Genomic DNA, 18,073 nt, shown 5'->3' with positions numbered 1-18,073 from the left:
AATAGAAGGGACAGTTACAGTTTCTGGGGTAGGAGGTCGAGACTTTCCAGTCCCGGTATTGCGAGAAGTCAGTATTCAAATGGGAGATAAGATCATAATTGAGGATCTTCTATTACTTCCCCAAGCCGGAGTATGCTTGCTAGGGAGGGATCTACAGGACCAATTGGCTATCGGTACTCGACCTCTACAATCAGGCATTGGAGTTCAATTCTATGTTTTAAACGAAGAAGATCGCAAACTAATAAATCCAAGAGTATGGGCAGGGAAGGGAAATAGAGGAATCCTTGATATTCCTCCGCTACAAGTCACGCTAAAAGATCCTCAACGAATTGTTAGACAGAAACAGTACCCAATTCCGATGGCTGGCCGGAAAGGCTTACAGCCCGTAATTGACCAGTTGATTCAAGACGGTATACTCGAACCCTGTATGTCTCCCTTTAATACCCCGATTTTACCTGTTCAAAAGCCAGACGGCACTTACCGCCTAGTACAGGACATGAGGGAGCTTAACAAATTCATTCTTGCCCGTCACCCGGTTGTACCCAACCCGTATACCATCATGAGTAAAATTGACCCCCATAATCAATGGTTTAGTGTCATTGATTTAAAGGATGCATTCTGGACTTGTCCATTGGCCACAGAAAGCAGAGACATGTTCGCCTTTGAATGGGAGAACCCCTTTACTGGCCGTAAAAACCAATACCGGTGGACAGTCCTTCCCCAAGGCTTTACCGAATCGCCCAATTTATTTGGTCAAGTCTTAGAGCGGGTATTAGATGAAGCTCCTAAGATAGAAAATTGCCAACTCATACAGTATGTGGATGACTTGCTAATTACTGCAAGAACACAGGAATTAGCTAAAGATTTTACAGTGGCACTTTTAAACTTTCTGGAGAAGAAAGGTCTGAGAGTCAGTGAGTCTAAATTACAATTTGTGCAAACTGAGGTCAAATACTTAGGTCATCTAGTTAGTCAAGGAACCAGGAAAATTAGCCCAGAAAGAATAACTGGTATTATACAGATCCCCCCTCCCAAAAATACTCAAGAACTCAGGAAATTCCTCGGGTTAGTGGGATTCTGTAGAATATGGATAGAGAATTATTCGATTCTGGTCAAATTTCTTTATGATAAGATTTCCAGTATAAGACCCGAAACCCTTGACTGGACGGATGAAGAGATTGAAAAATTCAACTTTGTTAAACGGTGCCTAACAAGTGCCCCAGTTTTAGCGCTGCCCGACCTAAACAAAACCTTTGATTTGTACACTAATACCAAAGCTGGAACAGCCACCGGCGTGCTCACACAGAGCAAGGCTGGCTATAGACAACCAGTGGCTTTCCTGTCAAAGCTTTTAGACCCCGTTTGTCGCGGCTGGCCAGAATGCATACAAGCCGTCGCAGCCACTGCAATTTTGGTGGAAGAAGGACGAAAGATTACTTTCGGTGCCCCTATGACAGTGCATACCCCTCACACAGTCCGCAATATTCTATTACAGCGGGCTGGAAGGTGGCTCACGGATTCGAGAATCCTAAAATACGAAACGATATTAATGGACAGCAATGATTTGACCTTAATTACAACCAAAACTCTCAACCCAGCAGCCTTCCTCATCTCCCCAGCTAATGACCAGCCTTTGGACAGTTTAGAACATTCGTGCTCAGAGGTTATCGACTTACAAACAAAAATTATGGAAGACCTAACCGATGTCCCTTTAACTGAAGGGAAAAAACTGTTTATTGATGGTTCTTCACGTTGTATTGCAGGAACCCGCTATAGCGGGTATAGCGTAGTGGACGGTAAACAGGAACTGGTGATCGAAGCTGGTCGCCTCCCCGGCCATTGGTCAGCACAATCCTGTGAGTTATATGCCCTCTGTAGAGCACTCCACGAACTAGAGAACAAGGTAGGAACGATCTACACTGATTCTAAATATGCTTTTGGGGTAGTCCATACCTTCGGTAAGATATGGAAGGAAAGAGGGATGATAACTGGCAAAGGACAAAAGTTAGCTCATGAACAGTTAATCACCCAATCCTTGGAGGCTTTAGCACTCCCGTCCGATATTGCCATTGTACATGTGCGTGGACATCAGACTGGTAACAGTCCTGAAGCTAGAGGAAACAGGCAGGCTGATGCAGCTGCCAAACAGGCGGCATTAGCAGAAAAGATTCATTTATACCAGCTACTACCCACGCCAATAGAGATTAAAAAGAATCCCATCTTTACACGGGAAGAAGAGGTCGCAATGAGAGATCAGGGATTTTGCCAGACTGCCGACGGGTTGTGGTGGACAGTAGACGGACGGCAAGTTATTAACAAAGCCATAGCCCGCCAAATCATAGATCAGTTACATCAACAAACACATTGGGGAACCCAGTCCCTTATAGATGCTTTTACACGTTCCCTTCACTGCCTTGGCATATACAATATTACTAAATCTGCTACTCGATCTTGTCCCATTTGTCAAAGGGTTAATAAGAAATCGATGCGCCAAGTAATACCTGGCGGTCGCGACATTGCCGTTCGCCCGTTCCAGCGCATACAAATAGACTTTACTGAACTTCCTAAGATTGGCATTTACAAATTTCTCCTTGTCATGGTCGATCATTTCACAAGATGGGTTGAAGCTTTTCCTACCCCGAATGATCGTGCCAACACTGTCATCCGAATACTTATTGAATGTGTCATTCCACGATACGGTATGATGCAGACTATTGATTCAGATAGAGGTACGCATTTCACCTCTAAGATTCTACAGGGTGTCTGCAAGAACTTAGGAATAGAATGGCAACTACATACCCCATGGCATCCCCAAAGTTCGGGGCGAGTCGAACGTATGAATCAAACATTGAAACTCCAACTCACTCGACTTCATGAAGAGACTGGTCTGTCCTGGATTAAATCATTACCGTTAGCGCTGATTAGAATTCGGACAGCACCTCGTAAAGACCTCGCGGTCTCACCGTATGAGATGATGTTTGGACTCCCATTTATGGGATACCACACTGATTCTCCCATTCCTGAAGCTAACGACCAATACATTTCTAAATTTTTACGAGGACTTTCTACTTCCATCCAAGATTTAAAGCAAAAAGGACTCTTAGCCCAAACACCACCCTTAGACTTTCCTATACATTCTATTAAACCTGGTGATTGGGTTTATGTAAAAGCATGGCAAGAAGATCAACTAAAACCTGCCTGGGATGGTCCCTTCTGTGTACTTTTAATTACAGACACCGCAGTAAGAACAAGAGAGAAAGGCTGGACCCACATTCAAAGAATTAAACCAGCTTCTGAACCACAACATCACGACACACAGATTCAAATGAGCTTTACATTTTTTGTGGTTTATTCAGTTATTGTTGTATTTTATTGCTGTTTTCAATGAGCTTTACATTTATTGTGATTTATTCAGTTCTTGTTGTATTTTAATGCTGTTGTCAATGAGCTTTACAGTTATGGTGGTTTATTCAGTTCTTGTTGTATTTTATTGCTGTTTTTAATGAGCTTTACATTTATTGTTCATTGTTGTTTACTCATTTTTTTTTTGGAATATTGTTCATTAATGTTTTAAGCCCCCCCCCTGGAATAGGGGCAGCAGAGGTTACAATTCGGCTCCTTTAGAATGTAGACAGGGCATAGATTTAATGTATAGTCATAGTGGCATATAAGGGATCCCAATACGGACCAGGGGAACTGAACAGCTTTAGTGGAGTACATCTAATTTGTATCATAGCCTACACAGGTATTAGAGACAAGAGTTTTGAGGCGATAGCACAAAGGACATGGTGGGACAAAGACAGACAGAATGGTAGTCAGGATTGTACATGTAGCAGAGAGAGAGAGAGATGATACATATGCTAATGTTAGCAGACAAGCTGCAACACACAGTTAAATCACAAGAAACAATCCCCCCCCCAGCTTGGTCACTTTTCATCACCCCGTGAAGGGGAGCACCAGTTACCAACAACGTGAGCTGCTTGACACTTTAATATCAGGCTCCAAACAGCCTTCGGAGATCGGTGGCCCTAGGGTTCGGGGCTGAAGAGGACATCAGATACTAGCCACAATTCAACGGAACCGCCTGACTACTGCTACTCGTTCGCTGCTGAAGGCAGCGTCTCTCACAGACTTCGTCAGGACAATGCTTACAAAAGTCGGGTGGTTAAAAGACACTGCTTCAATGTTTCAACGTGAATCTGCCCATGCCCATGTTCAGACGTGGCAACTTCGGACTGATGTGGGATGGACTAGACTCTTTACTGAGAACTGGAGCCTGATACTCGCAACCCTAATAAGCAGCTGGACTCGCTACTCTGACCTTCATGGTGCTCCCCTACCTAAAGACTTTACACAGACATTACAATTCGGTTATTGACCAGCTGGGTAAAACTACACCTTACACTTGAAAGATCAGTGTTACTGATCTAAAAGAAAAGTGAGGAAAGGGGGGGGGGGGGGGGGGATCAGTCACACTGACACTAGTAACCAAAGATCAGTAACACTGATCATGGTGAAAGATCAGTATTACTGATCTAAAAGAAAAGTGAGGATTGTGAGAGATGGGAAAATTGATCTAAAATTATGAACATGGAAGAAACTAAAGTTCATCAGTAAAATGGCTGTAACCAGTTCAAACAGGATAAGCTTGGGGCTTAGGATGCAGGAAAGCAGAGTCAGCACGATTAACATAAGAATCTTCTAGTCTTTGTGACAAGACCATAGGACTAAGATCAGGAATGGTAAGGTACAATAGAATGTAGGAAGTTGAGGTAGTCTGGATCAGATAAGGGTCTCCTAGCCCTGGACAGAAGTACCAAGTCATACATTTCTAATTAGCTAACCATACACAGATTTATACATATGAAATTAGCCAACCCTAGACAGGATAAGTCAACTCTGCATATCAAGAGACTGTAGCCCAGAGAATCAGGAAGGTGTGAATAAGGACAATGACATGATGGGGCACCTACAGGATACCCCCTGGTCCTCCAAGTGTACTGAAACTGCACGAAGGCAGGAAGGATTACCTATGCCAAACCCATCCAGGGGGGCAGAAGAATGTAAGGGGGAGGGCATTCTGATACTGAAATTGACTGTATAAAAGTTGGGTGAGCCCCAGTATGTGTGTGTATTCCCAGGGTAAGGGGAAGCACCCAACTTTGCATTGTTGTAGTAATAAATGTTCTTTGTTCTCAATTTTTGTCTCGAGCAATTTCTTTAAAGGTACTTTAATTCCTTACAATGTTATATGGCGAGCTCTCCACTGGCCACCGAGACAGAGGTGCACCAAAGAAGAGGTTCAAGGACTGCCTAAAGAAAGCTCTTGGTGCCTGTCACATTGACCACCGCCAATGGGCTGATATCGCCTCAAACCGTGCATCTTGGCGCCTCACAATTTGGCGGGCAGCAACCTCCTTTGAAGAAGACCGCAGAGCCCACCTCACTGTCAAAAGGCAAAGGAGGAAAAACCCAACACCCAACCCCAACCAACCAATTTTCCCCTGCAGCCGCTGCAACCGTGTCTGCCTGTCCCGCATCGGACTTGTCAGCCACAAACGAGCCTGCAGCTGACGTGGACTTTTACCCCCTCCTTAAATCTTCATCCGCGAAGCCAAGCCAAAGAAGATATATATATATATATATATGGCAAGAGTAGATAGAGGACTGAGAGAAAATGATGCTGGAGACAGTGTGATGACCATTTACCAGTTGTGTTCTGCAGGGGTCTGTGTTGGGGGCTGTTTCTTTTCATGTTGTATGTTAATGATTTGGATTGCTGAATATCTGGCTCTGTGGCAAAGTTTGCAGATGATGCAAAATTGGTGGAGGGGCAGGTCGTGAGGAGGAAAGACTGCAGAGAGACTTTGATGGAGCAGGAGATTGGGCAAAGAAGTGTCAAATGGAATACAATTTTGCAGTGTATGGTCATGCACTTTAGTAGAAGGAATAAAATGGCAGACTATTTCTGATATTTGATGACAATGACTTCCTGTCCTTTCATTCAGTCTTGCTCATTTTGACCCCACGCTAGATAGAATTCAACACTGTACTTCTTAAAGCAGTGACTCATTTAATATATTGCACAAAGTCTAATTCCAATTCCAATGGCTAAGTGAGAAAACGGACCCGTTTCCAGGCCGCTATTGTCTCTGGCAAGTGTCAATCACCCTGATGGGCCGCCCTGCCGCTCTTGGATTTTGCGCCTGCTCCATTGAACGCGGGCAAGAGCAAACCGATCAGGACCGGTTTGCACCGGACTCGTCGCCTAGCAACCGTCTCGCTATAAAAGGCTGCGGCCGGCGCGCCACCGGCTTTATTCTGTCTCATCACGGCGTGCAGTGAGTGAGGGGGAGGGAAGCTTCCTCTTTTTTTTTTAATTAATTTCTTCGATGGACACAGACTTCGTAAATGTTTTTTAAGGTATTCCTTGCGGCGTTTCCCGCGTTGATAGTTGATGTCCGGTGGGGTTTTATTTTGTGAATCTGCCAAGTGACACGTGTTACCTGGGAGGAGAGGATGAGAATCGTTCCGAATGTATCATGGCCGGGGGTGGGGTTGTAAAATTAAATGGACGGGCTTCAACTTGCCAGTTCAGTTCTGAGGCGGAAAGGGCTGTGAAGGTGCCCGCGGGGGCCGGTCAGGAGGCCGGGGAGCGGTGTGAGACGGCGGCCGGCCCCGCTGCTTCATGGGGCCGTCTCCGTCCAATGTTCCGCCCGTCGCGGGCTCGAGCTGAGGGTCAGGGAGAGGCGAGGCCGCGGACAACATTCGCTTCGGGCCGGAATTGCCGCAGGCACCGGGTGCAGCGTCGCCGCCGCGTGCACTAGCGCAGTGCCGGCTGTTCTGGGCTGGCAAATGCAGTGAGTGTCCAGTTGTGGCTTCGTGCTCAGGTGATGACACGAAGGTTGTCTGGCTTTGCACTTCCTGTATTTGGTAGGGGTGTTTATAGATATAGGCATGCTGCATCTGGAACGTTTGACTGTGTGCATGTTGCCTTTCGCACTGAGGACTGGAAAATGCTGTTTTATCCAGATGATAATAAGCTTGAACTTGGTGGACAGCTTGAGCAATATTGTATATTCTCTTTTCAGAACGACCAAGTTACAAAGGTATTCCACGGCTACACAGAGAGCCTTGACCTTGCCTTATATCTTCGCGGGTTTAACTCTGTTGGAAAGCCACCTTGGCGAGACAGCTGAGTGTTGCTTTTAAATAAATTCCATCTCTTACTTGCCCATGTAAGTGAAAATGCTTGACACGTATGCTATGAAAAATGTTAATGAATAGATGCAGAATATTGATTTTTTTTTTCTTTGTTCCATTTAACTTTCTGATTTAGTTTGTTGCATCTTGTGAATCCCAGCTTTACTCGGACGAATCTCGCAATGAACGACTTCAGTAATGATGAATTTGACTTTGCCTTCCTCGAAGAAGGATTCAGTGCCAGAGATGTTTTGGAAAGCAAGATAAATGAAGTTTCTCAGTCTGTAAGTATTATTACTTGTATTCTCTCCTGCTGTTCATGTGATATTTTGTTACTTTTTGCATTCTCTGTAAATACCAAGACTATTACAGTTTAACATCCTTGGCAAACTAACCTTTTCCTTCTTTCCATTATAACAATGTGACAGTGTATCTTTTTGTATCTAGGATGACAAAGATGCTTTTTATGTTGCGGATTTGGGTGACATTGTCAAGAAACATATGCGTTGGCACAGAGTCCTTCCTCGAATAACTCCATTTTATGCTGTCAAATGCAATGATGATAAGGCTGTTGTAAAAACTCTTGCCACTTTAGGTGCTGGATTTGATTGTGCTAGTAAGGTATGAAAAAAACTCTCAATTCATTTTACTTCAGCTTGCAGTTGTGACTTTTTTGAATATTTTATTTAAAAAATTATGCATATAATTAAACAGCCATATAAAACAATGAGTTTTAAAGATTTCAGTCATTACATGATGGTTATACCCCTCCCATACCACCCACCCCCAAGAAAAAATATATAAGATATCTTCTTCTTTGGCTTGGCTTCGCGGACGAAGATTTATGGAGGGGGTAAAAAGTCCACGTCAGCTGCAGGCTCGTTTGTGGCTGACAAGTTCGATGCGGGACAGGCAGACACGATTGCAGCGGTTGCAGGGGAAAATTTCATATAAGATATATAATTATGTAAAATAACAAAATGGAAAAAGAGAAGAATAGCTTTATGGATTGCATGAAGGGTCGCTTCAACACAAAGGACTTCGAACAAGGTTTATATGATCAATTTGGGGAAGAATCTCCAGAGGCCGGAAGAACACCACTGCATGTTTATACCTAGAATTTGCATATATGGGCTCCAAATTTGAAAAATATACTATATTTGTTGCTCAAGTTGTATGTAATTTTCTCCAAGGGGATACAACTTTGAATTTTTGCATACGCAAGTGTGAATCTGATTTCCGGGTCTCTGCAATACACTTCCTTGCCACTGATCATGCTATTTTAACAAATTTAATTTGATCTATTGATAGTTTAAACTTGAGTCTTGTTCCTTCTATATTTGTCAATAGGAATATATCTGGGTTATGTGGAAATACAATACCTGTAATTTGTTCTAAAAAAAAGTCCTAAATCTACCCAAAAAGATCTTACTATGGGACATGACCAAGTTGAATGCAAGAAAGTTTGTCTCTTCACCATGCCTAAAACATTGATCTGATTTCATTCTATTTAATTCTTGTGGCATTAGGGATAGCTGATGTAAAAAAATATATCAAACTAATCTGTACCTTACATTAATAGTATTTGTCATACAATCTCAACAGAGATCTGACCATCTTTGCTCATCAGTTGTAATATTCAAATCAAGCTTCCTTCTCTGTCTAGATTTATGCACTCCCTGTTTAGTAGTTCCCGTTTGTAATACAAGATGCACTGCAGAAAAATGTTTCCTCTCCTATTAAGAGTTTCCATCTCACTACAAGTAAGTAACAGCATTGCAGGACCTCACATTTCTCTTAAATATCCTCTCAGTTGAAAGTATTCTATATATTTATTCCTTAATTGTTCTAATGACATCAATTGGCCTTGCTCATAACAATCTTCAATTTTAATACCTTTACTAAACCGAATATTTAAAAATAAATTGTCCTTTGAAAAAGGTGCAAGACAGTTTTAAATCAGAGGAATCTTGGGTGATGTACTTCCTTTTTTTCCAGTTTTGTCATTAATCTTATTCCAAATAGTAATTAGATGTTTCAACAATTGTGTTTCTTTAACATCAGTTATTAATTTTGAATCCCATTTGTATATAAATTCCTCTGCTAATCTCTCTCCTATTTTATCCAGTCCTTTTTAACCCACACTGGTTTTTCTACTTCTTTGAGTAGAAGGCCTCCTAATTCATATTTGCACATTAATCCTTCTATAGAAACTTGACATTTTACCTTTCCAAATAAATTTCCTCACATGTTTAATTGTAATCTTGATTGGTTCAATTCATTAAAAAACAAAATATCCTTTACAGACTGAAATTCAATTAATACAGAGCCTTGGTGTTCCAGTTGAGAAAATAATTTATGCCAATCCTTGCAAGCAATTGTCTCAGATCAAATATGCAGCCACACATGGGGTACAGAAGATGACATTTGACAGTGAAGTGGAACTGATGAAAGTAGCAAGATGTCATCCAAGTGCAAAGTAAGTGGGAGGTTTGTTAAGAAACTCTAATTTTGCACAAATGTTAATTTTTTTAAATGTTGGCTTTGACATTTGTGAGTAACTAAGTGAAAATTGATGTATTTGATTGTTGGCTTCGTAATTTGTAACAAACTTCAGTTCACTATGCGTTTTCAAAACATTTTGGTGAATGATCAGACAGTGAGTTGATTGAATGATGTGAATCAGATTTATTTTAAGAATATGAATTGTGTGGGCCCACATAGTTGAAAGTGCTGGTAATTGGTCTAAAGTGTAAGATAATTGGGAACAAATGGCATACAATATCCCAAAATGTAACTATTCCAATAGTTTTGCTACTTGCCTCTCCTCATCCCATGTTCAACGTTGAATCTTTGAGGAATTCTATAGATTGTCTTTTTCTTAACAGGAAATTTTAACTCTAGAAATGTTTAGAGTGGCAAATAATGTTGCATATTGTGCATCTTCACACTGGATTTTAATTTTATTGGCTGCAAATCACTCCTTCAAGTGAGTGAATTAAACTTGGTTATAGGATCTCTGTGCGAATAGATTATTTGGAAAAATTGAATGTTACTAATAGGTTTTTTTTAATAAATGCTTTTATCCCAGCATCTCTTAAATGATCTTGACTTTTTAAAATGTTTTGAGTTCAATTTCAATTTTCCTGCTGAGTATTGAATTATCCTTTATCCTGTGTTATTAGCATCTTTATCAGAAATGGTACAAAATTATGGCATAAAATGTATCCTTTTCCTCAGACTGGTTCTGCGCATTGCTACTGACGACTCCAAGGCTATCTGTCGTTTGAGTGTGAAGTTTGGAGCAACACTTAAAACTAGTAGACTTCTCCTTGAACGTGCCAAAGAACTGAATGTTGATGTTATTGGAGTCAGGTAAATCTGCTGTTATCTTACATTGTAGTGATTAGAAAAGGTAGATTATCTTGATGTAGCAGTTCAAAAATGAAGTATCTTGAAAGTATGTGCTCTTAAGTATGCAATAAGACTTCTGATGGTGAAGGAAAGCTTCCAATAATCCTATAGGCCAGTTAGGAGTGGGTGAATGTATTTAGTCTATTTGGCACTGTAAAATGGGTCTTAAATTGTGCGTATCTTGAGTGTGCAGTTAAGATTTTACAGAGATGAAGCAGGCGGCCTCATTCCATTATTACTGTTGGTTTAAAAATATCTTGTTGAAATCTATTACCTTTAAGTACTGACTTGCATGAACTTTTTTTCTCCCCTGTGAAAGCTTTCATGTGGGAAGTGGATGTACAGATGCTCAGACATATGATCAGGCTATTGCAGATGCTCGTTTTGTTTTTGATGTGGGGGTAGGTATCTTAATTTCACCTGTCTGATGTCTTCATTGTAGCAGAACAGACCATTTGTTCATTATGTTTTGTTAGAAATTATAATTTGAGATAATTGTATTGGCATGTATCCTTAATATTTATGTAGCTTATTGTGACATTTTTTAGGCTGAGTTTGGGTTCAACATGTACTTGCTTGATATTGGTGGTGGTTTTCCTGGATCAGAGGACACAAAGCTCAAATTTGAAGAGGTGAGATGTGCATCTACTTGATGTCAAAGTGAATTTGCTTAAAAGGTGCAAGGTAATTAATTCTAATATTTCTTTAGATTGGAGCTGTTGTCAATTCTGCCTTGGACAAATATTTTCCCATTGATTGTGGAGTTGGCATCATTGCTGAGCCTGGTCGGTTTTATGTAGCATCTGCCTACACACTTTGTGCAAACATCATTGCTAAGAAGGTGGTCTTCAGTGACCAGAATAGCTCTGATGGTAGGTACAAGCACCTAGATGACGAAAAGATGGTAAGACCAGTCAGCAGAACAAGAGAGAATGTGAACATAAAGGGAATTGAAAATTAAATTGCATCTATTTTAATGCAATCAATATAACCTGTAAAGTATATTAATGTAATCAACGTGGGGGGTGGGGGGGGTGGTCCTATGATATTGCCATCACAGAAACTTGTTTGAAGGATGGATGTGACTGGCAACTCAATATCCCAGGTACATATTTTCAGGCACGATTGAGTAAAAGGGGAAGTATTGAATTATTAATCAATGATTGCAATACCTTAGTATTGAGGTTTGCATTCCTTGCCTTTGGGTGTGGATATCCTAGAAGGCTTCTCAATTAGAGATTAGAAGCAGAAAGGTGTCATCACTCTTGGGATGTATTAAACCTTCCAACGGTCAACTGGAGAAAGGATCAGATATATAATATAGACAGATATATAAGACCAGGTTGTATAAGGGGATTTTAAGTTGTGAAATGTTAACGGATTGCCATCACTTTAAAGGCTCATATTGGGAGGAAATTTTGAGGCTGATCCAGACAGCTATTTGATTCCATAAGAAGGAGCAGTGAGGGAAGGATATAGCTAGTCAAGTGGAGGTAGTATAAATAGGAAAACATTTTGTAGATGGTGATGATAATTGGTGATTATGGAAAAGTACTGAGATGGACCAATGATAAACATTTAAATGGGGGGGGGGGCAGAACTTGGCACAGATTGGGAGTTAAACAAGAAAGTCTGCAGATTCTGAAATTGTAGTTTAATGCGTAAAGGTGCTGGAGAAACTTGGTCATGCAGTGTTCTTTACGGCAAAGATACATAACCAAAGTTTTGGGCCCAAGCCCTTCATCAAAGTATAAAACAAAAAACAAGCAGGTGCCTGAATAAAATGGTGGGAGGAGGGGCAGGGGGAGGAGCACAGTCCCATAGATAAAAGTTCACATGTGGATATGGCTGGGAGGGCAGAAAAAATAAAAGCTAGGAAATGATAGGAGAAGGGAATAGATCTCTGAATGGAGGGAAGAGGGTGGGGAGCTGGAGGAACGGGATGGGGAAGAGAGGGAGACAGAGGAGGGACCTAAAGGAAGCCAGAGAGTTAATATTAATGCCACTTGGCTGGATGGTGTTCGGTATTGTTCCAATGTGCAGGTGGCCGTGGTTTGGTAGTGCATGGGGCCATAGATGATATGTCGGTGTGGGAGTGGAACACAGAATGAAATGTTGGCCACTGGGAGGTCCTTGCTATTGCAGAGGGCAAACCAAAGGTGTTCAATGAAACATTCTCCCAGCCATGTTTGTCCATAGTCCTGTCTCTCTCTGTCCCTCTTTCTCTTCTTCCACCACCCACTGCTTTTCCCTCCATCAGAAAGCTATCCCTTTTCCCATCCCAGCTTTTTTCTCTTCTGCCCTCCCACCCATATGACCTTGCCTGTGGGCATGTGCTCCCCTTGCACAATTTTATTCAGGCTATCTTTGCTATGTAAAGATGATTGAATTGCTGAGTTTCTCCAGCAGTTTTGTGTATTAAACAGATAGATTGGAACTCCCTCGCAGACAAGTCCATGTGTACACAGTGGGAAGCATTGAATGGAGAAATAGCAAGGCCAACATGTGCCTATAAAGGTAAAAACTTGGGTAAGGAGTAGAAGGAACTATAGATGTTAGAGATACTGATGGGAGTCCTGTCAGTGGAAAAAAAAAGTAGAGAGGATTTTGAAAAAAGCAGAAATGCAAAGAGCAGTCGCAAGAAATTACTGGCACACAGAAGTAGGGTCATGAATAAAGTGTTTCCTGTTGCGGATAGTTAGGGAAACGTGTTGGGCCAGATGATTCAGATGAGGTCCAAAATTGTACTTTTCATTGGAATTAGCAAAGGAAGCAGACTTCAGTTGGAGAATTCATTAAAGGGGTAGGTGAATGTTTAGTGTGGCATTTTAAAATCTTTGCTGATACAACTGAGGTTCTAGATACTTGGAAAACAACAAACATTCAATTTTTTTCAGAGAAGCCAGAAAACTTAACATCGGTGGTAGGGAAGATGCTGGAAATTTTTTGATTTGTAATCACTTGGGAAGGTGGGGACTATTCAGAAAAAAATCAGCATGGCAGTCTCCATCCTGTCTGACTGTTTTAATTGACCTCTATGAAGAGGTAACAAAGTGTAATATGGACAAGCAGTAGATGTGATTTACAGGGACTTAAAACCTTTGACAAGGTCTTGCAGAAGAAACTTGTTCACAAGATTAAGGGCCACAGGATGCAGTGAAACTGGGCAAACTCAATCCAAAATTGACAATGTGGTTAGGAAGGTGGATGGAATACTGGTCTTTGTTAGTTACAGCATTGAATACAAAAGGGAGGTTGTGCTCCAAGTTTATAAAACCTTGGTCAGACCTTATCTGGGGTTCTCGTGCAGTTCTGGCCATCAAGGTATTGGAAGAGTGTGATGGAGCTAGAGGAAGCAGAAGAGTAGCCTGGGTTGGAGCAGTCTGGCTATACGAGGAGTCTGGATAAGCTAGGTCTGTTCTAGGAAGGGGTTAAGAGATGTAAAATTGTGGCACATAAATAGGATAGAGTGCAGGAAACCTCCCCCATAATCAGAGGTAGATAAAACTAGAAGACATGGATTTAGGCTAAGGGGATGAGATTTAATGTGGCTATGAGGGGAGATTCTTTAACCAAAGTGTGATGAATTGCCTGAGAGTGGTAAAAGCTGGGTCACAGAATTTAAGTGATTCAAGTATTGATGTGAATACTTGGAACACTTGGGCAGAGAGTGCTGGGTTAATATGGGAGGATGCCCACTGGTTGGTGTAGATGAGTTAGAATGAATGGCCTGTTCACATTGTACAATTCTGGTACATTTGAGGAGGCATAGCTGTTTACCAAATGACTAAACCAGATTATTCTTGTTTCAATGTTTTCCTCGAATAAAACATACTGCAATGTGGAGTACATGGAGACTAACAGATTAACAATTCTAGATTATTTATAACTGATTCAATGACGCCTATCCTAAATTTCTGAAATAGGGCTAGGGCAATAATTCAAAATTGGAAATTAATGAAAATGTGTATCCTTTTTTTAAAAATTCGAGGTGCAGCACAATAACAGGTTCCCTAATCCAGAACCCATGCCACTCAATTACATCAATGTGACCAATCTCATAGGTCCTTTAAATGTGGGAGGAAACTCATGCAGACGTGGGAACAACATACAAACTCCTTAGAGATAGCAATGAATTCAAACCCAAGCTTCTGGCACTTTCATAGCTTTGCACTATCTGCTACTCTAACCATGTCACCCCAATTCTGATGGTAAATGGATGTAAAATTAACTGCAATTTTAGGCCCAAGTCCCTTTTATGGCATTGCACCACCTTGTGATCAATACTAAACTTTACAATTAGTTTTTAACCATCCCAAAATGTTGGATATGTGGCATGTCTGTGGTTTGTTTTATGTAAAATTTGTTTTCATTGTGAATATTATGTATTGTTAAAGGTGAAGATGAAGGTGAAAATGACAGAACCCATATGTACTACATAAATGATGGAGTCTATGGATCATTCAACTGCATACTATATGATCATGCTCATGTGATGCCAATTCTGCTCCGGGTGAGTCCATTTTGATACCACAAGTGGATATTTTAAATCAAAGTTTTTTTGACTTGTTCCTGACGTGACTTTTGTAAATATATGACCTTTTAATCCATACCCTTTGTTTGCAAGACCTGCCCAGCCTAATTCCACCTTGAACCACCTGTTTGTAACCCTACAACTTGCCATTCCTCAAATACATACTATTGGTTTTCTTAAATCAACTGTTTAAAGTTTGATTTTTCTACTTTCACTCGTGTACCAGAATTTCAAATGTCCCTCACTGTCTTCGTTGGGAGAGAAATGATTGCTGGTCTCCTCTTGGATCCTTCTGCCTCTTGTCTTTTGACTCTTAGGGAATTGTAACATTCCTATTTACTCTCCCGGCCATTTAATTTTGTACACCTTAATTAAGTCTGTTTCATGTCCCGAAGAAAACAGCCCCGCTTATTTGCAGCTCAAGTTTTCTAATCCAGTAAAAACCTTAGAATGACTGCAACCTCCATTACACTTGTATATTTCCTGTTGTATGCTGATCACAAGCCTCGGGCAAAAACAAAAATTTTGAAGGTTCAGTAAAGCCCCTGTTATCCAAAATTCAAGCAACCAGCAAAAAAAAAATTGTGGAAAATAAATAGGTAAAAAAATACAGACGTTTAAAATTGGCATGCCTTGCTGTTAGTTTTTCGATCAAGCAATCTCAAACAAATGGTAAATTCACTTATCCAGCATCTATCAATACCTAGTGCCAGATACCAGGGATTTTACTGTAGTTATAATTATTTTTTTACTGCTGCCTGTAGGCATCTATTCCTGTGCACCAATGTCTTTCAATCCATTTGAATGTTTATATTTGATGTAATTAGAGATCCCTGTTTAGAAGAAACCGCTCATGGAGCTTCTGTGCTGTTCAGTATTGTACGATTTATTGTGTATTGCCATGCCCTTGTGTTCCATGAAAGACATAAGTTAAATTCTGTTTTTTTTGCCCTCTGTGGTTTTTACTTTCTTGAAGCTGGTGACTTACTTTTTCCTCCATACTAACAATTTTTGGGAGTTTTTGCAGATGACTTAATTTGTATGAATGATTGAAATGGGTACCCAGGAGGATATTGGAGGAAAACTTTCTCCTCACCCAGAGGGTTATTGTAATCTGAGTGGAAAAGAATACTGTCTGAGAAAGTGCTTGAGGCAGGTAGTTCAACATTGTCTGGCTGAGCACTTTAATTGCAATGACATACTGGCTGTCCTTCTGAATAACTTAAGTTTATCCAATAATTTAGCCACCATATGGCTAGCAAGCCTCCAATGGATCTGTCAACTTTAAATAGCAAATTAACAGTCCAATTGTCTAACAGCATTCATCTAAATCTTCAGTTTCAAGATTTGTTTGATGATGAGTTTGTCAGACACATTTGTATAGTGTGCCAAAAATCTGACTTGCTGAACAGATGCTTGTAAAGAAACAAATAGTAAACTAGTTAAATTAAAAGACAATAAATACATAAGATGTATATAAATATTCACGGTAATCCTAGTGCAAAAAATGACTTGTAATAGTACAAACAGTTCTTTTGTGATGTTTGAGCAGTCTTTGATTAGTGTAATAAGGGGAGGTTCAACTCTCTGATAGCTATTGGAAGTAAACTCTTTTTGAACCTTGGGCTTTTATGGCTGCCTGAAAGTAGAGTGCAATATGCAAACTTGCTGGAGAAACTCAGCAGTTCATGTAGCATTCATAGAAGATGAATGTTTCAGACCTGGGCCTTTTGAGAAGTTGTGACCAGGGTGGCAGTGGTCTTTCATGATTGGCAGCACCTCACATGGGTCCCTGGAATGGGTGGGAGGTCAGAGCACTGTTGTCTTGACCTCGATAACGCTATTTGTAGTTAATTTTATAAAATTCTTTGTTGGGGGTGGGGGCTTTTCACTTTTGTTTAAAGATTTCTTTCCAGTCCACCAAGTTTTATTTCAACGTTATTTCAATCTTCCCAGATTGCTTTACTTTCTTGCCTGAACTGCTTTACCCAAGTTTTCTTTTAACGTTGACTTTCATTGTTTCAGAAACAAAAATCTGATGAGAGACTGTACTCTACCAGTATTTGGGGCCCAACTTGTGATGGTCTTGATCGTATTGTGGAACGTTGTGATATGCCAGAGTTACAAGTTGGTGACTGGATGGTGTATGAGAACATGGGAGCTTACACAGTTGCTGCTGCTTCGACATTCAATGGATTTCAAAGGCCTCAAGTCTTCTATGTTATGTCAAGGCCAGCCTGGTACAGTATTTGAACTTAAAAGCTTGAGTTGACTAGTTTTAAGTGCAATTGTTGGAAAAACTAAGATTTGTTTAATTTGGCATTTGTTGATTCTTGTCATTCAAATGGAAGTCTTGGAAAAACCAGTGAAATTTGATTCACCATCGTAAGTGCTGCTATCTGGAGTATACTTGCACCCTCCGATCCAATTTCTGGACTTGTGGCACTCACTAACAGATGAAATTGCTTTTGATGTCTAGAGTAATTTGATGCCATGGTTTAATTTGCCTTTCTCTTGTAGGCAATTAATGCAGAAAATTGCGCAGAATGGCTTTCCTACCCAAGCTGAGGAACATACTGCTAATAATATAATGGCATCCTGTGCCTGGGAAAGTGGATTGGATCTGCTTTGTTCCTGCTCTCTGTCAGCAAGAGTTAATGTCTGAACCATTGATGTAACTGTTAAGCAACCCATTGGCAATTAACTGTACTAGAAGGGTGGGTAAAATATTAAATGACTAGCTTTTCACACCAGAAGCAAAAATGCTGTTGGCTTGAATTTTAAAAATGTGTTTGTGTATGCAACAAAATGGTTGACTAAGAGATGGGATTGCATTCTCAAGTGTTCCTACGGAAACCTGTTTATACTTTTATAACTTTGTATTTTTATTTGAACTTAAATAAAAGTTTATTAGGACTTCAA

The 18,073-nt window shown here is 40.6% G+C and overlaps 1 protein-coding gene across 4 annotated transcripts; it reads left to right on the top strand.

Annotated features, from left to right (window-relative positions):
* Positions 1-6,307: 6,307 nt before the first annotated feature.
* odc1 (ornithine decarboxylase 1) lies at positions 6,308-18,073 on the top strand. Of its 4 annotated transcripts, none has more exons than XM_069886291.1 (13): positions 6,308-6,423; positions 7,092-7,238; positions 7,364-7,487; positions 7,651-7,824; positions 9,510-9,682; positions 10,444-10,578; positions 10,937-11,018; positions 11,166-11,249; positions 11,327-11,521; positions 13,044-13,134; positions 15,015-15,130; positions 17,177-17,391; positions 17,672-18,073. In XM_069886291.1, exons 3-13 carry the CDS (start codon positions 7,386-7,388, stop codon positions 17,814-17,816), a joined length of 1,512 nt encoding a protein of 503 aa, XP_069742392.1. In that variant the 5' UTR covers positions 6,308-6,423; positions 7,092-7,238; positions 7,364-7,385; the 3' UTR covers positions 17,817-18,073. The 4 variants fall into 4 exon arrangements, with proteins under 4 accessions (XP_069742392.1, XP_069742391.1, XP_069742393.1 ...); XM_069886290.1 differs by having other exon boundaries at positions 7,340-7,487; XM_069886292.1 differs by having other exon boundaries at positions 6,309-6,423; positions 7,340-7,487; positions 11,327-11,489; positions 13,048-13,134.

This window comes from Narcine bancroftii, chromosome 6 (assembly GCF_036971445.1).
Source record: "Narcine bancroftii isolate sNarBan1 chromosome 6, sNarBan1.hap1, whole genome shotgun sequence".
Classification (NCBI taxonomy): domain Eukaryota; kingdom Metazoa; phylum Chordata; class Chondrichthyes; order Torpediniformes; family Narcinidae; genus Narcine; species Narcine bancroftii.
This window is presented reverse-complemented; position numbering and strand designations above follow the sequence as displayed.